This window comes from Lissotriton vulgaris, chromosome 10 (assembly GCF_964263255.1).
Source record: "Lissotriton vulgaris chromosome 10, aLisVul1.2, whole genome shotgun sequence".
Classification (NCBI taxonomy): domain Eukaryota; kingdom Metazoa; phylum Chordata; class Amphibia; order Caudata; family Salamandridae; genus Lissotriton; species Lissotriton vulgaris.
In genome coordinates, this window is record NC_141698.1 from 1,114,576,005 (window position 1) to 1,114,602,091 (window position 26,087).

A 26,087-nucleotide genomic window follows, 5' to 3' on the forward strand; every position below is an offset into this window, starting at 1 on the left:
TTTTAGGAGAGATTTTCTTTCCAGGCTACCCATAAATGACCCAGAACCCCTGTATGGGGAGGATGATGTGGAGATGTGCTTTATTGTGGCAGTGGACGTTCCTACCACATGTGTACCCTGAAGAGGGATGGAAGCAAGCATGTGAAGAGGATGAAATGCTGCTTGAAGTCAACAATCTTGTGAGCAAAGTTTGGCCACAGGAGAGAAATACCTCTGCTGGGTTACAGGCATTCTCTAAAATTGCTGATGAGTTAGCCACAGAAGATGATGCTGTGTTAAGAGTAGGTAAGTAGAGACCACCTACCAGCATTCACAATGAATCTGTAAAGAATGCTCCTAATGGTAATTTGGGCACTCCTAACAGCAACAGAAGAGTTAGATCTATGCGTTGGTGCATTAAATGGATCATGGTATTGAGTGAGAGGTCAAAGATGCGTGGTATGCACAATTCAGAGAAAAGAATAAAGACGGTTGTCACTCTTTGGTTCTGATTGTACTATCTGGTGGTCATTGGAAAAGATTGGCATAGATACAGAAGGACTTTTTAAGTTTTTTGCCACTGCAAAATCAGTATTCCTTTGTTCTCATGGGTTTTTACAGTAGATGGCCTGAAGTATAGTTTGCATCAGACCCATCTTCTAAGAAAGCTGTTGAATTTTTGAGGGATGTGTTTTCCAGATAAGGTTTTGCAGCATTTGAAACATTGTCTCCTGGTATTCTGTGTAACAAATAACTCAAATAAATGTATTTTTCTTGCAGCGTTACCCTCCGTTATTTTCGACATTACTTTGCCCTTTTTTACGCCATTGAGGAGATTAACAAGAACCCTAAACTTTTACCCAACATCACCCTGGGCTTTGAGGTCTATAATTCATGTGTCAACGAGGCTAAAGCGACACTGAGCACCATGGCCCTATTAACAGGGAGGGAGAATCCGGCCCCTGTCCCAAACTACAGATGTCGGTCCAGTGGGGTCCTGGCTGCTGTCATTGGTGACAAGTCACCACTCACATCTGTTGCTATGGCTACCATCACTGGGCTCTACAGGTACCTGCAGGTAACAAGAAGATTAAAACTTGTATGACATGCTTTAACATTCTTTATGATGATAACCAATGCACAGCGCATTCATGTTTCCTTTTAGACACAATGTATCAGGTTCAAACTCTTTAAAAGAGTTTCAGTAGGTTTGGAAATGCATGAGTAGAGACAGAGGGTGCTCTGTTCATTCACTTCCTCAGTAGATCTCATGAGTGCCCATGAGATGGTTCTTGTGAGAACAGCATGGATTATAAGTAGGGCGCCCGGTTTTATGGTATTTATTTTTTAACATTTCCTTTTGTATGTATCCTTATTTTTTTTGTCCATTCCACTGATATTTATTCACATTTTTTTTGTGTTTTGACAATAAATGGGGTTATTTAATTGATAAAAATGCACTTTTACTTCAATGCCTGTCTCATTTTAGCAAATAAGGTAGCCAAATATAGCAAAAAACACTAGACCCACAGGTATCTATTAACATTACACACACACACACACATATATATATATATACGTATGTGTATATATATATATATATATATTACCTACTGGCGGTCGCCAGTAGGTAGTTATAGTTAGGACCTAGTTTCCATAGGAAATGCTCAACATTCTATTTGGAATAACTTTGGCCCTGGTTGAAGAATCTTAGCGAATTTCTCAAAGAAGATGGCTCAGTCCGCTGCGCTCCTTCCCTGAAAGTTTGGGGGGGATTGGTCAAGTGGGGGCTGAGATAAAAGGGGGGTCCCAAAACGTGTTTTCTCCATGTTATTTTCCATAGGACCTTTAGACTCGGCTACAGGTCGAACGGGTGAATGGATTTATAAGAAATTTGGCAAAACTGTACAGTCCGGCTCGCAGATTACGCTTTTTTTGGAATGGTGTAAATCCGTTCAGTAGTTGTTGAGAAAATTAAAGTTAAAGTCAATTATATATCTATAGGCGCGCATGCGTGCGCGCACCCAAGTGGCTGCGCGTGAGCGGAATTTTTTTTTGCTGCGTGACGTCTGTTAACGTTCGAATCGAAGGAAATCAGGAAGTGTTGACCGCCATTTTGTCACTGCGAGTAAATATATTGTCATTTCAAAGCGTTGGAACATGGAAAGGGGAGAAGGTAGAGATTGTTTTGCTGCGTAGGTTTTCTCAGGGTGTGCAGTAAGGTCCTTAAAAGCGAAAATATATATATTTTTTTCTCGAAAAAGTTGCGGGGTGCGCGCACTCGGGCGCGCACACCTATTTACAAAAGTGTGAAAATGGAGATAAATCAGAAGTTTGAGTGCTTTGATATAAGGTGGCTCTGAAAAGAGCCCTTGTGTTAATTGAGTTGTTTCTGCATTTATAAGTAAGTACCGATGCAGAGTTTGATATAATATTGTTGGCAGCATTTTGAAAGGAAAGACAGGGGCCCATTTTCTGGTTAACAGGTGACCAGGCCAACTTTTCACGCCAGGCCCATTCCTGCAAAGTCGACCGCCATTTTTAGGAGATCTGCAACCACCGGCAGTCACTGGGTTGCAGGAGCAGATGGACTCAAGCCTGTCGGGCGAAGCATCGTTGCACCGCCACAGTGGACGAGACCCTGCTGGGTGAGTGGAGCGTGGCTGTACCGCAACAGTGGGCGAGTCCTTTGCTGGGCTCGTGGAGCGTCCCTATACCGCCACAGTATGCGAACGCTTTGCTGGGCTCGTGGAGTGTCCCTATATCGCCACAGAGTACGAACCCTTTGCCGGGTGCTGCCAGTAGGTAGTTATAGTTAGGACCTAGTTTCCATAGGAAATGCTCAACATTCTATTTGGAATAACTTTGGCCCTGGTTGAAGAATCTTAGCGAATTTCTCAAAGAAGATGGCTCAGTCCGCTGCGCTCCTTCCCTAAAAGTTTGGGGGAGATTGGTCAAGTGGGGGCTGAGATAAAAGGGGGGTCCCAAAACATGTTTTCTCCATGTTATTTTCCATAGGACCTTTAGACTCGGCTACAGGTCGAACGGGTGAATGGATTTATAAGAAATTTGGCAAAACTGTACAGTCCGGCTCGCAGATTACGCTTTTTTTGGAATGGTGTAAATCCGTTCAGTAGTTGTTGAGAAAATTAAAGTTAAAGTCAATTATATATCTATAGGCGCGCATGCGTGCGCGCACCCAAGTGGCTGCGCGTGAGCGGAATTTTTTTTTGCTGCGTGACGTCTGTTAACGTTCGATTCGAAGGAAATCAGGAAGTGTTGACCGCCATTTTGTCACTGCGAGTAAATATATTGTCATTTCAAAGCGTTGGAACATGGAAAGGGGAGAAGGTAGAGATTGTTTTGCTGCGTAGGTTTTCTCAGGGTGTGCAGTAAGGTCCTTAAAAGCGAAAATATATATATTTTTTTCTCGAAAAAGTTGCGGGGTGCGCGCACTCGGGCGCGCACACCTATTTACAAAAGTGTGAAAATGGAGATAAATCAGAAGTTTGAGTGCTTTGATATAAGGTGGCTCTGAAAAGAGCCCTTGTGTTAATTGAGTTGTTTCTGCATTTATAAGTAAGTACCGATGCAGAGTTTGATATAATATTGTTGGCAGCATTTTGAAAGGAAAGACAGGCGCCCATTTTCTGGTTAACAGGTGACCAGGCCAACTTTTCACGCCAGGCCCATTCCTGCAAAGTCGACCGCCGTTTTTAGGAGATCTGCAACCACCGGCAGTCACTGGGTTGCAGGAGCAGATGGACTCAAGCCTGTCGGGCGAAGCATCGTTGCACCGCCACAGTGGACGAGACCCTGCTGGGTGAGTGGAGCGTCGCTGTACCGCAACAGTGGGCGAGTCCTTTGCTGGGCTCGTGGAGCGTCCCTATACCGCCACAGTATGCGAACGCTTTGCTGGGCTCGTGGAGTGTCCCTATATAGCCACAGAGTACGAACCCTTTGCCGGGTGCATGGATCGTTGGGGGTGCAGCTGAGGGGCCTCCATCTGGGGAGGCTCGTCCGTGCCGCCTCTCCCTCCCAGTGGACCCCACGGCGTCTTGCTGACATTTGTTATGGCCGGACCAGGCGATGAAGAGAGGGGGAGGTCGGATATATATGAGTTATACTATTAGGTATGTCACATCCCCCTTGTGGCCTGCAAGGCACCGAAAAAAGAAGAAAATGGGAAGACAACTACATCTCGGGTCGGGCCCATGCCTTCTCTGGCCGATGGCGGCCGGCCGCTCTTTGCCACGGCCCCAGGAACGGATCCCTTGGTTCATCCTGGGAACAGGCCTTGGCGTGTGGTGTCTCCTCCGGACTATTCGCGTAATGGTTCTCCACCCCAGGCCGTTGCCGACGGCTTTTGTAGACTTTCTGACGCTCAAAAACCCTACTAGAAAGCAGCCCAAAAGTAGCCCAACATTGCTACTTTGGGGAAGGAGGGGCTGCGCGCGAGCGGAATTTTTTTTTGCTGCGTGACGTCTGTTAACGTTCGATTCGAAGGAAATCAGGAAGTGTTGACCGCCATTTTGTCACTGCGAGTAAATACATTGGCATTTCAAAGCGTTGGAACATGGAAAGGGGAGAAGGTAGAGATTGTTTTGCTGCGTAGGTTTTCTCAGGGTGTGCAGTAAGGTCCTTAAAAGCGAAAATATATATATTTTTTCTCGAAAAAGTTGCGGGGTGCGCACACCTATTTACAAAAGTGTGAAAATGGAGATAAATCAGAAGTTTGAGTGCTTTGATATAAGGTGGCTCTGAAAAGAGCCCTTGTGTTAATTGAGCTGTTTCTGCATTTATAAGTAAGTACCGATGCAGAGTTTGATATAATATTGTTGGCAGCATTTTGAAAGGAAAGACAGGGGCCCATTTTCTGGTTAACAGGTGACCAGGCCAACTTTTCACGCCAGGCCCATTCCTGCAAAGTCGACCGCCATTTTTAGGAGATCTGCAACCACCGGCAGTCACTGGGTTGCAGGAGCAGATGGACTCAAGCCTGTCGGGCGAAGCATCGTTGCACCGCCACAGTGGACGAGACCCTGCTGGGTGAGTGGAGCGTCGCTGTACCGCAACAGTGGGCGAGTCCTTTGCTGGGCTCGTGGAGCGTCCCTATACCGCCACAGTATGCGAACGCTTTGCTGGGCTCGTGGAGTGTCCCTATATCGCCACAGAGTACGAACCCTTTGCCGGGTGCATGGATCGTTGGGGGTGCAGCTGAGGGGCCTCCATCTGGGGAGGCTCGTCCGCGCCGCCTCTCCCTCCCAGTGGACCCCACGGCGTCTTGCTGACATTTGTTATGGCCGGACCAGGCGATGAAGAGAGGGGGAGGTCGGATATATATGAGTTATACTATTAGGTATGTCACATCCCCCTTGTGGCCTGCAAGGCACCGAAAAAAGAAGAGAATGGGAAGACAACTACATCTCGGGTCGGGCCCATGCCTTCTCTGGCCGATGGCGGCCGGCCGCTCTTTGCCACGGCCCCAGGAACGGATCCCTTGGTTCATCCTGGGGACAGGCTGTAAAATAAAGATCCACAACTTGTAGGTAAAAAGTAGAGGTTTATTCCAAGAAAAGATCCCATCCACAGGTGAACATCCAGCCAGCAATAAAGTAAGATAGCAACTGCTTAGTGGTCAAAGGATAACATTCCATCTGAGAATCCAGTGTCTCATGACATCAGCGCAGCTATGTCATGAGGCACAGACACACAGGACCAGGATGCCACACATCTCCCTTCTAATAACAACAAGACAATTATAGGAGAAAACAAAACAAAGCTAAAACAATAATCACACAGTGACGTAGTCTTTTAAATATTTAGGAGAATGAGAAACCCTTGCAGACTTGCGAAGAAGTGAGGAGGACTCAACTCTAGGAGTTTGAGAATGACGACTGCAAGAAGCTTCCACAAGATCATTTCTAACCACCACCACCCTGTTCAAATTCCAAACACGATGATCAGCAGTTTTGATGGCGTTCTTGAAAACTTTGATGACACGAATAGGCTTCTTAAAGGTAGCAGAAAGAGCCTTATTGTTTTTGCAGGGATTCTTAATAAGTACCCAATCTCCCACTTTAACAGGTGTGACCTTAACAGAATGTCTCTTATCAAACATCCTTTTTCTAGACTCAATTCTAGAAAGTTCACGCAACATCCACTCATCAGAGTCATCACGAGGAGGTGGTTGCAAGTCATTGACCCATGCCGGTACCACAAGGGTATTAGGAGTGCGTGATCTAAAAAGTTCAAAAGGAGTCTTTCCAGTAACGGCATGGGGAGATAACCTGTAAACCTTAACCTTCTTAAAGACATCTGTTCTCCAATCTGTACCAGCAGACTTAGCCATTCTAATAGTCTCTTTAAGGACACGGTTAAATCTCTCAACCATACCGTTGGTTTCTGGGTGGTAAAGGGAAGACCTTTTGTGTTTAACTCCTTGCCCTAACAGAAAATTCTCCATCTCTTTAGAGACTAATTGGGGACCATTATCTGTGAGGATGGCGTTAGGGATGCCCTCTCTAGCAAAAAGTTTAGTTAAAAAATCCACTACATGCCTAGTCTCGATACCACGAGTTATGGCAATTTCTGGCCATCTAGAAAAGAAATCAACCAGAACAAGAACATACCACTCACAACCTGCTGAAGTAATAGGCCCCAAAATATCCAAACCCACTTCTTTCCAGGGCGCATCCGGTCTGTCTCTAATCACCATGGGTTGGACTTTAGGTTTTACTACCTTCTCACTAAGAGCACAGTCAATGCAATCCCTAACTTTGCGCTCTACTTCCAAATCCATATTTGGCCACCAATATGAGCTCCTTAAAATCTCCTTAGTCTTAGAGATTCCTAAATGACCGATATGTGCTAAAGACATAAGCTCATCCCGAAGAGCTAAGGGTGGAACCAATCTAGTTCCTCTGAAAAGTAAACCATTTTGTTCAGAAAGCTGATCCTTGACATGCCAAAATTTCTCAAGACCTTCATTACATTTAGGTTTAATCTTCCATCCTGTCATTAGGAGTTTAAGTACCTCAACCAGAGTCGAATCTTCCTGAACCATCTTCAACCACCTCTCTTTATCAACGACAGCCTCTTCTACAACACAAACCATCTCATCATCAACATCACAATCTTCCTCATCCTCAACCTCAGAACTGGGAACAAGGCGAGACAAAGCATCAGCTACTTTGTTTTCTACTCCAGGTAGATACTTTACACTAAAATCATAATCCTGTAAACCAACAACCCATTTTGTGATTCTACCAGACACCGCATCTATACCTTTTTTCTTTAAAATTTCACAAAGCGGCTTGTGATCTGTCCTGACCTCAAAATTGGTTCCCCACAATAAGTTTTTAAGCTTCTTGACTGACCAGTAAACAGCAAGAGCTTCACGCTCAATCACTGAGTATCGAGTTTCAGCTCCCTTCAAACTCCTTGACAAGAAAAGAATGACCCTCTCAATACCTTCAAATTTCTGTACAAGCACCGCACCTAAACCTTTCAGGCTTGCATCAGTAATCAAAATAGATTTCTCAGAAGGATCAAAACTGCTCAATTTCGGAGCAGAAGCTAGCCTCTCCTTGATGACCTCAAACTCACGCTGACATTTCTCCCCCCAAATGAAGTCTACACCCTTCTTCAACAAATACCTCATATTGGTACACAAAGAGGCAAAGTCTTTCACAAATTTGTTATAATACTCAGCAAGTCCCAAAAAACTCATCAACTCTTCCTTGTTCTGCGGGGGAGACATCTTAGAAATTGTAGAGATAAGATTTTCCTTAGGCAAAATACCTCCTTCTGTAATGGTGTGACCTAGATAATCAATGGAAGTTTTTCTAAATTTACACTTCTCAATCTTAACAGTCAAACCTGCATCACACAACCTTCCTAGAACAGCAAATAGCCTAAGATCATGTTGAGGATTATCTATGCCAAACACAAGAATGTCGTCCTGATAGACTCTAACACCATGTAAACCTTTTAAGACTTTCTCTAATGCCCTCTGAAAAACCGATGCGGCTGACACTAAACCAAATGGTAGTCTAACGAACCTAAAAGTGCCATATGGTGTCACAAAAGAGGTTAAGTCTTTCGAATCCTCTTCCAATCTAATCTGATGGTACGCGGACCTTAGATCAATGGTGCTGAAAATTCTAGCACCTTTAAGAAGCATAAGCATGTCCGCAATCTTGGGTAGAGGATAGTGATCAGTAACCACACACTTGTTGAGTTCTCTTAAATCAACACAGAGACGGAGAGAGTTGTCCGATTTCTTGGCTGCGACAATCGGGGCGACCCACTCCGTTCCCTCTACTATCTCTATAATGCCTCCCTTGACCAGCTTATCAAGTTCATCTTTAACTTGTTCTCTGACCGCTACAGGTACATTACGCACTTTGCAGCAGACAGGTACAGCATCCTTCTTCAAGATGATACGATGACAATAGTCATTAAGGCATCCTAAATTTTCCGAAAAAACTTTAGGGAATTTGGCTTTCAGTTCACTAGTGAAATCATGAGAAACTAATGAAACAATTTGAGGTGTGCAGGGAAAGGGTTCTTTTAGGAGAATAGGGGGTGTCGAATTCGGATCAAGCATAACACCCAAATCCTTGAGAGCAAACCAGCTTATTATGCTATCTCCTTTTTGAGAAACATAAATTTTTGCTTTGGCCAACCTATTCTTATAATTAATCATACCTTCAAAAACTCCAAGTAGTTTAATGGGTTGACCAGCATAACCAAATGGTCTTATATCGGGGCGTGAGAGCTCAAGTTTATGTCCCAACTTACTCAAGAAGAAATCTTTTGCCACAATAGTAATCTTTGCCCCAGAATCGAACAAAACTTTGGTAGGATAACCTTCTACCAAAATTTCATCACAAGGGGAATTCTTTGCTTCCTCAGCACTCACAGTTTGAATATAAATTTGCCCACAATCTAGGTGTTCATCTAGATTATCATCATTTTCAAAATCATAAAATATTTCATTCACTCTACCTCTATAGTTTCCCCCTTTACAACATGAGGTGAAGTGTCCTTTCTTTTTGCACTTACTACAATAAGCTTTCCAACCTGGACATTGTCTATCAGTGGCAAAATGCCCTATTTTACCACATCTGTAACACTTTACTTGAGAGAAATCCAAACTGTTTTCCTTTCTTTTATAAGGAATTTTGTTCGAAACATTTTCATTTCTAGAGTCTTTTTGCTGATTTTCACTTGTTCTAGCAGTAGATTTCACAACATTCACAGTCTCTTTCGTAGTTTTGTTGTCACCATTCTTTTTGATGACTTCTACACACTTAATAGAATGTTCTATCCTCTTAGCAATAGTAAGAACTTCCTCTAAAGAAGGTTCATCCTTTTGCCACAATTCCTCTCTCACCTTTTCAATATAACACCCAAGCATGAACTGATCTCTAATATGCTCATCAAGACTTGCCCCAAACTTACATGAGGACGCAAGTTTCCTTAACGCTGTAATATAGTTCTCAATTGTTTCTTCTTCCATTTGTGTTCTCCGACCAAAATGATATCTTTCTAAAATTGTACTGACTCTAGGAAGATAATGCTCATCCAGTTTTGCAATACATATTTCATATTCATTTAAACTACCGTCATCAATGTCGGGTAAATGATCGAATACCTCTTGTCCTTCTGCCCCCAAACAGTGTAAAAGTAGAGCTGTCTTCCTTTCAGCACTCAAACTAGATCCACACACCCTTGCATACCTTTCGAACACTTTACGCCATTTTTTCCATCTAATAGGTGGATCCCCAGGTGAGGACAAGAAGAAAGGGGGAGCAGTGACATTTTGCATTTTGTTGTTGAATAAAGAAAATTAGAGCACAAAATGAAAATAAGAAAAGAAATATCTACTATGTGTGCGTGTCACAGAAGTGGGACACACAAAATCAGCTCCAAGTGAGTGTATCAAATAACAATGTGTGTGTGTGTCACAGAAGCAGGACACACTACAATGTGTGTGTGTCACAGAAGCAGGACACACTACAATGTGTGTGTGTCACAGTGGCAGAACACACAGCAGGGCTTTCCAGTGAGTGTGTCAAATATTAGAAAAGGAAAGAAAACAGTACCTTAAAATTGTTGATAGAGAAGGTGGCAAATATTGTAGATAATAAGAGAGTTCAGGGTAAAATAGAAGAATAGCGATGACTAGCGGTGTTCATAACGCGATTACCGCGTAACGCGTATATTGTGAACTGGAAATCGAAAAATTCCCCAATCAAAGATGGCGCCCACGTCTGCGTGACTCCCAGGGTGCCTTGCGGCACGTTTGCGTGTCTCCCGGCAGGCTTTGTGAAGAGTCGAGAAGCGAGGTGAAGCAAGATGTTTATCTTCCAAAGCTTCCAGATTCTGGCAATGGCGTTCTCTTGGAAAAGGCAGCTCGTGAGGACACTCGCTCGTGAAGGCGTTTGCAAAGACGTTGGCAGGTAGGAGACTATTCGAAAAATGCAGGTTGCAGAGATCGAGTGCGCTATATAAAATACGCGCAAAAGTGTCTGAATTAGTAATTAAAAAGTCAATAAAGTTAGCACCGCTAGGTTACACCATCAGAAATATGCAGGAAGAAAACAAAGTGGTTTGTTTTCTTGTTAAAAATTAAGTTGAAATCTTCTTACCCTGAAAACGGAGATAGAAGTCTCTTTCTCTTTTAAAGTCCAGTGCAAAGTTATTCAATTATGTTCCATGTTGAGAGTTGAATGCCACCAGGGTATCTCGGGTTGTTCCAAGTATCCAGGAATTTTCAAAGGAACAAATCCTTTTTAAAGGAACAAATATTTTTTTTTTTAAAAAAAAAAATCTTGAGATAGGTGTTGAGATCTTATCTTCTTCTTCCCATCCTGCGTCGCCAAATGTAAAATAAAGATCCACAACTTGTAGGTAAAAGGTAGAGGTTTATTCCAAGAAAAGATCCCATCCACAGGTGAACATCCAGCCAGCAATAAAGTAAGATAGCAACTGCTTAGTGGTCAAAGGATAACATTCCATCTGAGAATCCAGTGTCTCATGACATCAGCGCAGCTATGTCATGAGGCACAGACACACAGGACCAGGATGCCACACAGGCCTTGGCGTGTGGTGTCTCCTCCGGACTATTCGCGTAATGGTTCTCCACCCCAGGCCGTTGCCGACGGCTTTTGTAGACTTTCTGACGCTCAAAAACCCTACTAGAAAGCAGCCCAAAAGTAGCCCAACATTGCTACTTTGGGGAAGGAGGGGCTGCGCGCGAGTGGAATTTTTTTTTGCTGCGTGACGTCGGTTAACGTTCGATTCGAAGGAAATCAGGAAGTGTTGACCACCATTTTGTCACTGCGAGTAAATGGTGCTCCACATTGTAAATGCGGCACACCATGGGTGGCAGAGCAGCGGTGCACATTAACTGGTGCATCTCTGGGGATGCGCCAGTTAACATAAATCTGCTCCTTTACATTTAAGTATGAGCAGGGGACACAGAGTTGGTGAAGCTTATCGAAGGTTAAAAAGAGATGAGTCCTGTTCACTGAAAACTTGGACATAGGACTTACCTCCTCAGCATCGCTGGACATGGCTAAATAATAGCTGCAAAATGTTACTGTTGTTAAACAATTTTACTATTATAGTGTCTGAGATTTGTCTCTTACTCTGCAACATCTCATTGTTGTTCTCTTTCTTTAAAGATAAGGACATTAACCATGAGTGATAATGAGCAATCCGTTGGTCTCGATCTTATTGTTGAACATGTCATTGAAACGTCAGTGGAAGTGGAACCCTTAGATGATTTAAATCCTGAGGATGATGAAGAACATGATGAGGATGCCGATTTGTCAGAATTGTATGACATAGGGTGGGAAGCTGAAGTGCTTCAGCATATGGAACTATAAACATTTATTTTTCAAATTTACTGGAAATAAAAAGTGAAAATGTAAACCGTTTCATTTAAAATTAAACATAACTTGAAAAACAGGTTATGTGTAGTGTCTTTAATAAAATAGTCAAATATGCTCATAAAAATATTTCTAAACCAATGAAAAGCCTTAACAAGTCACATGACCTGTTATGCTTACGTTACGCGCTCCGCGCCGCGCCCCGGATTGTTGGTCATTCAAACTGAGGCTGGCGTCAGCATGAGAGCGCCAACGTCTCGTGGCTACGCCATTCAGAAAATATTGTTGGCAGCATTTTGAAAGGAAAGATCTGCAACCACCGGCAGTCACTGGGTTGCAGGAGCTGATGGACTCAAGCCTGTCGGGCGAAGCATCGTTGCACCGCCACAGTGGACGAGTCCTTTGTCAGGTGCATGGAGCGTCGCTGCACCGCAAGAGTGGACGAGTCCTTTGACGGGTGCGTGGAGCGTTGGGGGTGCAGGTGAGGGGCCTGCACGTGGGGAGGCGGGAGAGGCTCGTCCGCGCCGCCTGTCCCTCTCAGTGCACCCCACGGCGTCTTGCTGACATTTGTTACGGCCGGACCAGGCGATGAAGAGAGGGGGGGTCGGAGGCATATGCAAGACATCCCCCCTCGTGGCCTGCAAGGCGCCGAAAGATTATCGTCCGCGCCGTCTCTCCCTCCCAGTGTACCCCACGGCGTTTTGCTGACATTTGTTATGGCCGGACCAGGCGATGAAGAGAGGGGGGGGGTCGGAGGCATATGCAAGACATCCCCCCCTCGTGGCCTGCAAGGCGCCGAAAGAGGAAGAGAATGGGAAGACAACTACATCTCGGGTCGGGCCCATGCCTTCTCTGGCCGATGGCGACCGGCTGCTCTTTGCCACGGTCCAAGGAACGGATTCCTTGGTTCATCCTGGGGACAGGCCTTCGCGCATGGTGTCGCCTCCGGACTATTCGCGTAATGGTTCTCCATAGTTGTTTTAATATATTTTTGTTCAAGAATAAAAACGTTTTAATCTGTTATTTTGCTGTCGTGTGGTATATTTCTAATATTTGTCGCTCTGATGTCGTTTCCCCTCCCAAATGGAACATGTGATTGTAATCTACAGCCGGACATTCCGACAGGACAAGAGAGCAAAAGGGGGGGGGGTCAGATCTGAAGTTGGGCAGGCGATAAGATCACGTTTTGCTATGTAGGGCTATCTATGCTCGTGATGGGGCCTAAAAAGGGGGCAAGATGGCGTCGAGCTCGGTTTCTCTCACTAGTTTCACTAGTTTCATATTTCTCATGAGGGGTTGTTCCTAATGTTTCTATTTTAGCAAGGTCAAAAAGAGATCCTATCAGTGGCCTATTGATTTTGTTTGATTCCTTTTGTTTTCTCTAACGAGTTTTAAGTTAAAGTTTGCTAGTACGATACAGCGGCTAGTCCGCATTTTATATATATGTCTTTTTTATTAGGGGTGTTTTCCGGTGGAGTCGGACGATCTACCTCTAATAAACGGTAAGTGTTCCTCTGAAGGAATGCGTCTTGAAAGTGGCTGACTGTAATGTATGATATTTCACTCAGTGACTTTCAGGCCCATGCTGTTTCAAAACTGTGCATGTGTTTGAAGCAGGCGTAGGTATTGACGCAGCATAGAAACTACTAGGAACCAATTGGAAGTGTTGTTTTCAAGTCACATGACTTCACATGCGCGTCTCAGGACGTGTACGCGGTGATAGTATCTGGTTGGAAGTAGCGGTCCAATTTCAAAACGTGAAAAGGAGTAAATCGAAACATATCCAGATTTAATATATCTTCTGAGTAGTATAAGTTCTATGGTGGGTGTATGAAGAAATTTAATAAGTTGCAATCGCGAACTTTTCCCGAAATATATATATAGGCGGTTGCGCGCACACGGTCGCGCACGATCGAAAGCCGATAAACGCCCTTTATAATATACTCCTGGAGCTGTTTTTGGAAAGTTCAAATTGCAAAGTTTTCACGAAATATATAGGCAGGTGCGCGCACTCGGTCGCGCACGAAAGCCTGGAAATGCGATATCCATTTTATTGACAACTGTTGCCGAGAGTGCGCACACCGGGTCGCGCACGAAAGTTTAGTAAGGCTATTTTTATTTACAGACAAATTTTAATGTGTTTAAAAAAAGGCAAGGTACAGACTTTCGAATTCTGTATCGCTTTACAAGGAGTCTCTATGCAACTTGAACAGTGAAGAAAACGGCTTGTTTTCGAAAAAAATATTGCCAGAACTTTATTGCCAAAAGTATAGGTTGCATACACGACATTTTTCTGAATTAGCATTTTAAAAAACAATGAAATTCACAGAAAAAACCATAGGTTTTACACACGTTATAGTTAGGAAGTAGCATTTAAAAAACCTATGAAATTCACTGAAAAAACCATAGGTTTGACACATGTTATAGTTAGCTGGAAATTTTACTGACATAAAACCAATGAAATTCCACGTTATAGTTAGTTGGACTCACTATAACTTGCGCGTGCAATGCACTGCTGATGACGTCACATATTACATCACTCATGACATGGTCAGTGACATCACTCATGACATCACTGATGACACCATCCAGTGAATATGTGTCTTTCTGAAAAATAAATATTAGTGAGTTATGTTTAAATATTTAAATATATATATTAGTGTTTCACTTTGTGTATAAGTGGCTACATGTGTTGGTAAGTAGCTACATGCGTATGTATATGGGTTATTAGATATTTTTATTAGTATCAGTATGAGTGTCTATATGGTTTGGTGGGGGTATTACTTAGCACATAGATGCATGAGTGACTGACTCTCTGTTTGTATGTGTTTTGAAGACAGCATATGTACAGGACTGTATGGGTGGATGAGTGTCTATATGTGTTTGTTAGTGAGTGAATGACTGTCTCACTAGTGTCTTTATCAGTAACTACATATGTTTTAATCTAGTATATATGAATATTGATGTATATAAGTGAGTATATGTGAGAGTAAGAGATTGTAAGAGTTCCTGTTTAGATAAGTATGTGTTTCTATAAGTGATTGTTTAAGAGAATAAATATGTGTAATTTTCAATAGAAGTAAGGTGGAAGTGTGTGTATAACTCTATATTCAAATAAATGGATGTTCAATAGTTTATTTGCACGTGTGAATATGTGTGTGAGTAACTTTTGGATGACTGTCGGTGTGTAACAGGATGTATAGGTGTATCACTTCATATGATGAGTGAGTATATGTATGAGTGACTATATAGAACTGTTGGTGAATGAGTGGATGTGTATATAGATAGTGGAATTACTGAATTGCTTGTTGTAACTGATATAGGTATCTCCATTTTTTTTTTAATTTCAGTTTCTATTTTTGAATATGTGTCTCAAGGGTTACATTACAGTAAAAGGAGGTCTGTCACTATGTCACAAGGATGGTGTCATCAGTGATGTCACTGACCATGTCATGAGTGATGTAATATGTGACGTCATCAGCAGTGCATTGCACGCGCAAGTTATAGTGAGTCCAACTAACTATAACGTGGAATTTCATTGGTTTTATGTCAGTAAAATTTCCAGCTAACTATACCATGTGTCAAACCTATGTTTTTTTCAGTGAATTTCATAGGTTTTTTAAATGCTACTTCCTAACTATAACGTGTGTAAAACCTATGGTTTTTTCTGTGAATATATATATATATATATATATATATATATATATATATATATATATATATATATATATATTCACTGAAAAAAACCATAGGTTTCACACCAGTTATAGTTAGCTGAACATTTTACTCATACAAAACCATTGAAATTCCCACGTTATAGTTAGTTGGACTCACTATAACTCGCACGCCCGCAATCCACTGTGATGATGTCACATATTACATCATTCATGACATGGTCAGTGACATCACTGATGACATCTCAAATGACATCTCAAAAGACATCACTGATGACATCACTGATGACATCATCCATTTGATAATACGATGCACCTCCTCACACTCTAATCTAACCTTTGATACACCCAGTGTTAAATACAAACTACCATTCCTGAAATTATTGACACACCAATACCAGTAACTACATACGCACTCACTGATTTCTAGGTCCACACACACATCCACTCATTCACCCATACAATCTCTCATACATACAGTCACTCATCAATAGATAATACGCACTCATACACCCATACAGACACTCACACAGTGCCATTCATCCATGGAGTTACTCACAAACCTAGTCAGTTATGCAAAGAATCAATCACACTCCCATTTCCTCATCTATACAGTTATACACACATAACCTTACTTATTCAAACATATACTAACACATACTTACTCTCTTTTACAATCACTGATACAAGTACACATTGATCCAAACAGTCACTTATGCAATCACAGGCTCTCATGTATAGTCATTGATATATGCAAACTCTCACATGCACTGTGTTTTACATATGTACTTATTTGGACATGTAGCACTGACATATTCATTCACTCACCAACACACCCATGCACACAATCAACCACCCATATAGCACTCTTTATCCCATACACCAAGTGAATCAACCTCTCACACATCTATGCACAGAGTCACACATCTCCCAGCCACACACACTCACCCTCACATACAAATACTTGGGCAACCAATCAATAACCCATATAACCACTCATATAGCTACTGATCAACACATGCAGCAGCTTACAAAACAACAGACATACTGATGTACACATTCAGACAGTTTAGTTACTAACCAATGCATTAAAAAAGACACATTTAATCACTCACTCATACAGTCAGTCACGTACCTACTATATCCTTCATCCAGACACTCATACATCTACTCATTCTTCAATATATAAAAAAAAATTTACTTTTCAGAAACACACATTCACTGGATGATGTCATCATTGATGTCATTTGAGATGTCATCAGTGATGTCATTTGAGATGTCATCAGTGATGTCACTGACCATGTCATGAATGATGTAATATGTGACATCATCAGCAGTGGATTGCGGGCGCGCGAGTTATAGTGAGTCCAACTAACTATAACGTGGTAATTTCAATGGTTTTGTATGAGTAAAATGTTCAGCTAACTGTAACTGCTGTGAAACCTATGGTTTTTTCAGTGAATTTGAAAGGTTTTTTAAATGCTAATTCCTAACTATAACGAGTGTGAAACCTACATTTTTTTCAGTGAATTTCAAAGCTTTTTTAAATGCTAATTCCTAACTATAACGATTGTGAAACCTATGTTTTTTTAGTGAATTTCAAAGGTTTTTTAAAAGCTAATTCCTAACTATAACGATTGTGAAACCTATGTTTTTTTCAGTGAATGTCATTGTTTTTTAAAAAGTGAATTCCTTTGTATATCGACTTTGTAACCTATGATTTTTTTTTTATTCGCTGTTTTTTATAAGTATTAATTATATATTTAAAAAAAAAATATTTGTTCAAATTTTTTTTTTTAATCATTTTTTCCTGGTGCGCTCGGGGTGCGCGCACCGGTGAGCTTACCCGTATCATTTTGACTTGGGGCGCTCAGGGTGCGCGCACTGGTAAGCTCTCCTGAGAGCACAGCGAGACGGCTATTTGTGCGTTCGTAAAAAAAAATATGTATGAAAAGTAAATAATAATGCAAGACATTCAGTACCATACTCATAAAAGCAGTATTTTTGATTTACGAAATGAAAATGATTTTGCATTTTCGTAAAGCTACCAAAACGTCACTCAGGCGCGCCACGTAAGCACCCCGGGAAGCGCCTACGTACGTGCCGTGGAAGCGCTCCCAGAAGCGCCTACATACGTGCCGCGTAAGCGCCCCCGGAAGTGCTCCGCAGCGCGTAGCGTAAGCGCGTCAAGTCATGTCAACACTTTTCATTGGTTCAGAATATTTTTTTTTCCAAATATTGAGAAACCCACCCATTTCTCTCAATGTTGCTTTGTACTTGGAGAGAGCAAGAGGTGTTCTGTGCATTATCTGATTTCTGATCTACAGCAATGGCTGCAAGGGAGTCATCCAGCAGTGATTCTGAAGGTTTTTTGCCTGAGGACCCTCCTCACCACAAAGCAAAGGAGCACTTCATTTGGAATTTTTTTGACATCCCTGAAGGGAAATAAAAAGTTAATGCTGCGAAGGTAACCTGCAAGATATGTGACACTGTTTTATCCAGAGACAATCCTAATAGGAAATATAGCTTTGGAAATGCCACATTAATTAGGCATGTCCAGAGAATACACCCAAATAATTTTGCCAGGGATGGTGTCAGGGAACTGGCACGGAATTTACCAAAAGATGGCGGCAGCACCTCCACTGGTGGAGGAACACCTTCGGGAGCAGCACGTGGAAGAATGGTCCCTAACGTGCAGCCGGTCTTTGCAGGTATAAAATTTCTATGCGTGAACTGTGATGAACTGTTCTGTTATGGGGAGCAGAGCGTTGAGCTCATTGCTATGAAGAGACAGGAACACCGCTGCCCTCCCCGTCCCTAATTTTTCAAATTTTTTTTGCACCTGTTGAGCAGTTTTTGAATCCCTGTTTTTGGTTTTCCCCTGAAAAAAATACAAAAAAATATAAAATTGTTATAAAAAAGTATAAAAAAATATAAAAAAAGAATAAAAAAAGTTCTTTCTAGAACTACCTCCAAATCACAAAAAAGAGCTGTATTTTCACTCTAATTTTTTACACTGTTTTTCCCCGTGGTGCACTCAGAGTACGCAAAACCGGTAAGCGCCCCTGTGCGCGCACCTTGAGCTTACTCCACAATTTTTTTTTTTTAAACTAAAACTTTTTTTTGCCCTTAGGAGTCCTCCTAGGCCCCCCTGATAAAACATAAGGGGGGCAGGGTGTCTCTACCCTGCCCCCTATCAACGTTTTCCACTTTTATTTTCACCTCTTGTGTCTCTGTTATTCAGAGTCACAAGATGGCGGACTATGCAGACCATTTAGAATGTTTACAGACACCCAAGAGCCAATTAGCTTTTGAAATTTAGAACCAATTAAAATGTTTCTTTGGTTTTCAATTTGTGTGTGATGAAGTTTCATTGGTTTTCTACATGAATATACATGAAAAATGAAAGGGAAACACAGCCATTTTGTGATAGTACTCTTTGAGGTGCATTTGTGAGGAATTTTTGGTGTTCTATTTCTAGTGTGAAATTTAGACAGTACTAACTCTTCTACTGCTTTGTAAAAGGTGAGTTGTTAATTTGTAAGGGGAATTTAATACTTGATAAAACTAGTTTTATATTATCTATTATTAAAAACGATAAATTAAAGTGATTTTTATTTCTGCAATTTACAGCGAGAAATTTGAAAAGAATATGGATCTCAATGAGGACACCATTGATATTAATTTTGAAATTTCTGCGACTTTTGTTGAGACGAGGTTTATTGAGGTCTTGAATGATCCTGTTGATAACACTATCCATGAAGAAGACCTTTTTTTGAGAGGAAATGTTATGGAGGATTTTAATGATGATTGAATTCCAGGAGTCATGTATGGAGACTTCTGATGAGGAGATTCCTGATCAGTTAATGTTAGAAGTTCTTCAAAATTATGAACATTCTGAAGAATAAATTTATATTTAGAAATTATAAATTGTTTGAGACATTTTTTATTATTCTACTTGTAACTTATGAGATAGTAGTGAAATGATTGTGGTATAACGTGAGACTTATAGTACAGAGTGCAACATTTCTGTGTTACATAGTAAGTTTACTCACAGTTACTTCCTTTATCCCACTATATTTTCTCCAATGTGCATTTCACATCTCTTTTTCATCTCATGCCTTCTTTCTCTCACTGTCTCTCTCTAATGTACACTATCACCGCCATTTTTTGTACTTTCAGAAGACAGTGAAATGTAATGCTCCAAAGGTGGAGTGCAATAACTGCCATACTATTTTTTCCAGAGGAAACCCCAGAAGTAAGTAGAGTTTTGGTAATCCAACTATGATTCGGCATGTCCAGAGGAGGCAGCCCCATAACTATGCCCGGGAGAGTGTCAGGGCTCTGGCACGAGAGGCTCCAAGAGATGGTGCCTCTACTTCAACTGGAGGAACAACTGCATCAGTGAGGGGGCAACCAGAGCAGCTGATCCCAAATATTCAGCCTGTTTTTAATGAGGCCTCCATCAAATGCAAACATTGTGATGCTTTTCTTTGTTACGGGGACCAAAGTATTATGATCATTGTTCGAGCATTAGAGAACCACCGCTGCCGTCCCCAGTCCTAATTTTAGTGCGAGAGGAAAGGAAAATGAATGAGGGAGCAAAGAAAGGGACGAGAGGGGAAGGGAAGTGAAGTAGGGGGATTGAAAGAAGGTGAGTGTGTGGGTATAACTGAGTTATAGGAAGTGAGCATGACAGAAGAGGAGTGAGATACTAAAGAGACGGAGAGAATGAGGCTAACAGAGAGAGAATGAGGGAAGGGGAGTGTAGAAATAAGAGGACAGAGGGAGAAAGAGAAGGAGTTAGTGAAGTGGAGTAAGGAGAGTAAGGTAAGGGAAAACAGTGAAGGAGGAAAGGAAAGGAAGTGAGAGGAAGAAAAGTAAAGAAGAAGGTCTAAAAGAAGATGAGTGTGGGAGTATGGCTCAATTATAGGGAGTGAGCGTGATAGAAAAGGAGTAAGAGATTAGGGACGGAGAGAATGTGGGTAACAGAGAGAGAGTGAGAAAAGGGGAGTGAGTAAGTTAGAGGACAGAGGAAGAAACAGAAGGAGTTAGTGAAGTGGAGTTAGGAGAGTAAGGGAAGAGAAAAGAGTGAAGGAGCAAACGAAGGAAAGAGACAGGAAGGAAAGTAAAGGTTAAGGTCTCAAAGAAGGTGAGTGTGGGAGTATGGCTGAGTTATAGAGAGTGAACGTGACAGAAGAGGAGTGAGAGACTAAAGGGACGGAGAGAATGAGGCTAACAGAGACAGAATGAGGGAAGGGGAGTGTAGAAGTAAGAGGACAGAGGGAGTAAGAGAAGGAAATAGCAAAGTAGAGTAAGGAGAGTAAGGGAAGGGCATACAGTGAAGGACTAAAGGAAGGGAAGTCAGAGGAAGGAAAGTAAAGGAGAAGGTCTGAAAGAAGGTTAGTGTGGGAGTATGGCTCAGTTATAGGGAGTGAGCGTGATAGAAAAGTAGTGAGAGACTAAAGAGGATGGAGAGAATGTGGGTAACAGAGAGAGAGTGAGAGAAGGGGAGTGAGTAAGTTAGAGGACAGAGGGATTGACAGAAGGAGTTACTGAAGTGGAGTAAGGGGAGTAACGGAAGGGAAAAGAGTGAAGGAGCGAAGGATGGGAAGAGAGAGGAAGGGAAGTAAAGGAGAAGGTTTTAAAGAAGGTGAGTGTGGGTGTATGGCTCAGTTATAGGCAGTGAGCGTGACAGAAAAGGAGTGAGAGACTAAGGGGACAGAGAAAATGAGGCTAACAGAGAGAGAATGAGGGAAGGGGAGTGTAGAAGTTAGAGGAGAAAGGGAGTAAGAGAAGGAATTGGTGAAGTGGAGTAAGGAGAGTAAGGGAAGGGAAAACAGTGAAGGACTAAAGGAAGGGAAGAGAGTGGAAGGAAAGTAAAGGAGAAGGTCTGAAAGAAGGTGAGTGTGAGAGAATGGCTAAGTTACAGAGAGTGAGCGTGAGAAAAAAAGAGTGAGAGACTAAGATGACAGAGCGAATGTGGGTAACAGAGAGAATGAGTAAGTTAGAGGACAGAGGGATTGAGAGAAGGAGTTACTGAAGTGGAGTAAGAGGAGTAAGGGAAGGGAAAAGAGTAAAGGAGCAAAGGATGGGAAGAGAGAAGAAGGGAAGTAAAGGAGAAGGTTTCAAAGAAGGTGAGTGCGGGAGTATGGCTGAGTTATAGGCAATGAGCGTGACAGAAGAGGAGTGAAAGACTAAAGGGACGGAGAGAATGAGGCTAACAGAGAGAGAATGAGGGAAGGGGAGTGTAGAAGTAAGAGGAGAGAGGGAGTAGGAGAAGGAATTAGTGAAGTGGAGTAAGGAGAGTAAGGGAAGGGAAAACAGTGAAGGAGTAAAGGAAGGGAAAAGAGAGGAAGGGAAGTAAAGGAGAAGGTTTCAAAGAAGGTGAGTGTGGGAGTATGGCTGAGTTATAGGGAGTGAGCGTGACAGAAGAAGAGTGAGAGACTAAAGGGACAAAGAGAATGAGGCTAACAGAGAGAGAATAAGGGAAGGGGAGTGTAGAAGTAAGAGGACAGAGGGAGTAAGAGAAGGAATTAGTGAAGTGGAGTAAGGAGAGTAAGGGAAGGAAAAACAGTGAAGGAGTAAAGGAAGGGAAGTGAGAGGAAGGAAAGTAAAGGAGAAGGTCTGAAAGAAGGTGAGTGTGGGAGTAGGGCTGAATTATAGGCAGTGAGCATGACATAAGAGGATTGAGAGACTAAGGGGATGGAGAGAATGAGGGTAACAGAGAGAGAGTGAGAGAAGGGGAGTGTAGAAGTAAGAGTACAGAGGGAGTAAGAGAAGGAATTAGTGAAGTGGAGTAAGGAGAGTAAGGGAATGGAAAACAGTGAAGGAGTGAAGGAAGGGAAGAGAGCGGAAGAAGAGTAAAGGAGAAAGTCTGAAAGAAGGTGACTATGGGAGTGTGGCTGAGTTATAGGGAGTGAGCGTGATAGAAGAGGAGTGAGTGACTAAAGGGAGGGAGAGAAGGGGGGTAACAGAGAGAGAGTGAGAGAAGGGGAGTGTAGAACTAAGAGGACAGAGGGAGAAAGAGAAGGAGTTAGTGAAGTGGAGTAAGGGAAGGGAAAAGAGTAAAGCAATGAAGTAAGAGAAGAGAGAGGAAAGAAAGTAAGGAGAAGGTCTGAAAGAAGGTGAGTGTAAGAGTGGAGTATGGAAAAGCGGAGTAAACATGGGAATTCAGAATAAGTGAGGCAAGCACAATAAGGGAACAGAGGTGTGGTAGCATCAGAGAAGAGTATTGAGGTTAAGGAAAAGAGTATAGGGAAAGTAAATTTTGTACATCAAACTTACCTTATAAGTAATGCAAACTTAGTTTCATATTTTCATTTAAATTTATATCTGTGAAAGAGAATACTAAAAAAGTTACAATATTTATATTATATATTTTACAATCCAAGAGACAAAGTAGGAGATTAACAAGGGTGAGGGAGGGTGAATGAAGGGCAGGGAGGTTGATGAAAAAGGGAAAATAAAGAGAGGATAAAAGTAAGTGAGCTTGAGACAAAGGAAGTGAAGGAGTGAGAATATAGAGGTAGTGAAGGAAATAGTGACAGAAAGGAACTGAGTAAGAGAGCAAAGAAAGGTAAGTAAGGGAGTGTGAGTTAGTTTTAGGGAGTAAGCATGACGGAAGAGGAGTGAGACAGTGAGAGGATCCAGAGACTGAAGCTAAAAGACAGGGTGTGAGGGAAAGGGAGTAAGGATGTGAGAGGACAGAGGAAGTGAGAGAAGGAGTGAGTGAAGTATAATAAGGTGAGTGAGAGAAGGGGAATTATTGAGGGAACAAAGAAAGGAAACAAGGGGAAGGGGAGTGAATTAGAGTGACTGACAGCTGGAAAGTAGTGAATGGGAGAAAGGGAAATGGCACTGAAGGAGTGGTTAATAAGAATAAGTGAGGAAAGTGGAATATGGAAAGGGAGGTGAGGGAGAGTGAAAAAAGGCCAGTGAGGGTGAGTTAAGAGGAGTGATAGAGAGTGGAAATAGGTGAGTGAGCATAAGAGAATGGGAAAGTAATTTATATTTAATAATAATTTCAACATCATGTTAAATGGTTTATTTTTGCTGTTCTCAGAATATATTGAATTTCACTTAAAACAGTGACTTCAATAGTACTCATCATATAACAGCGGGGAAAAAAACACAATCAAAATGATTGTGTTTAAAAAACCCATTGAATAATTTCTTAAATAACGTAAAATTTTAAAAACCATATCTAAATTCACTTTTGATCCATCCACTTTTCCCTGAGGCCAAATAGTATATGGAAAGTCCTTTTCTATGGAAATTAGTCCAGAGTATTCTTAATGTCTCATTTACCCGACTTTCTGAAAGAAAAGCTCCAACATCTTTTACATTATGAAACAAGAGTTTTACTTCCACCTCTACTTACTTTTTATAAATAAAAACGCCCTCCTGACCCACCTCCGCCTTACCCAAGACCACCTCGCCTTCAGGAAGCAGCTAAAGACCTGGCTGTTCGATCAGTAGCGGACCCCCTCCCTCCCCAAGCGCCTTGAGACCCTCCGGGTGAGTAGCGCGCTATATAAATGCATTGATTGATTGATTGATTGATTGATAGTCATGTTGCCATTTATAAGACATGCCAAAAAGATTTTCTACATCTACTTCTTCATCTTGCAAAACAACAAGCATATACATTCGAAATTCCTGACAATCTTGCTGAATATTCTGTGAAAATTGATTTAGACCAGAACATATGTCTAAAACCTTTCGAATTTCAGAAACACTTTGTATTTTTGTTCTATCACTGCTACATTTCTCTAATACAGAATTTAATAAACAACAAAGTGTTTGATCACGATTTCAGCAATCTGTTCTTTTACAGTTTGGAGAAAAAAAACAATATTAACCACTACATTAGCATAGCAGTTGACACCAGAACTATTTTCAAACTGAAATCCAACAACATCTTTAACTGAATCCATTTCCTTTCTGCTTACAATTACTGTTTCATCTACTTTTTTTCTTTTTGCTACAACTTCACTACAATTTTTCTTATTTCTTCTTTTTCGGCCTACCACACGCTTTTCAAACAGAGGATATTGAGGTAAATTTGGAGCATACACTCTTCTTAACCTATTATATTCTTTTACACAATTTAGATCTGCATTACTCTTTGTCTCATCAAAATCAATCAAGTACAATCCAGATAAAGTTCTAACTCGAGATAAAGCAACATATGCCATGCCCTCCTTGAACATAGAATTTCCAATATTCACCAAAGCACTATCAACACTTAAACCTTGAGATTTATGAATAGTTACTGCAAATGCCAAAGAAACAGGAAACTGTTTTCTGCGGACATATAAATCTTTCACTAGCAAAAAGCGAGCAGAGCAACGACTGATTTGTTGTACTTCTTCAATACCATCCAATTTAATTTTTATAATTTCAATTCGATCTCTATTTCGGTAATTCACAAAATCCACAACATGACCCATTGCTCCATTTACTAAACCTCTTTCCACATGTAAATTACGTCGTAAAATTATACGACAATTTAAAGATGCATACAGAGTCTTTTCCATACCAGCAGTTTTAGATATTGTCTTCTCTAAAGAGTCCAATTTTGTTTTCAACTTTTCTGACAAAATAATAGTGGCTCCTTCATGTTCTATTTTATCAATAGCTTCCAGTTTCACAATCTCTTGATTTTCCAACTTTAACATTTTGGTGTTGAAGATTGAACATTCCTGCAGAGTTGGCATCAAGCATATGACAGATTTGTTTTCAGGAATTTTTAAAAAAATATTCTCTGGGAGAATATTTTCCTTTGGAAAGAAATTTGAAATTAATCGTCCATGTAAAGCTTCTTTGCCATGCTCAGTTAGTTTTCCAATTCTTACATCTTGTAGAATATTGTTTTAATCTTCATCCTTTGCCTGTCGAATATTTTAAAGTAGTTCTGCATATTTGAAATTTAGCCATATGTTAACATTTCCAATGCTTCCTAAACACTACCTGGTATCTTCATGCGTAAGCATTTTAAACACTGGCTGTCCTTTCACTGGAGTTAGTTGCAGTAAATTTCCAAAAACAATGATGTGTTTGCCTCCAAATAACACATCATAGTCTGTTTTAAGACTGTCTTGCATTCTTAAATGCACAAAAGCAAGCATTACATTTGATACCATGCTTTCTTCATCAATGATAAGACGTTTCATTTTCTTTAGGACTCTTGAAACTTCACAACAAGCTTCTCCAGATAGCTTGTGGCATTGTAATTTGTTATCATGCTCCACTGGCAGCATCAATAAGCGATGTAAAGTAATCCCTTTAATGTTGTGTGCTGCCAACCCAGTTGGAGAAGTAACAACACAAGAGAGCGATGACTCCGTTGTTTTCTGCAAATATGTTGCAATCGCTTTAATCAGGAAACTTTTCCCAGTTCCTGCTTCTCCACTCACATACAGTCGGATAGGTACAAATGATGTACATGAGCACTCTTTTTTCTCATGAGATAAACCATGCTCAATTTGTTCTGTGACTTGGTCATATATTTGTCTCTGCTCAACGT

The 26,087-nt window shown here is 41.4% G+C and overlaps 1 protein-coding gene across 1 annotated transcript in view; it reads left to right on the top strand.

The window, feature by feature from the left end:
* Positions 1–907: 907 nt before the first annotated feature.
* LOC147689415 (vomeronasal type-2 receptor 26-like) overlaps positions 908–26,087 on the top strand; it is a 345,346-nt gene continuing 320,166 nt past the window's right edge. Inside the window, exon 1 of the mRNA XM_086939924.1 lies at positions 908–1,057. Coding sequence (XP_086796050.1) covers positions 908–1,057 — 150 coding nt within the window. The remainder of the gene's footprint in view (positions 1,058–26,087) is intronic.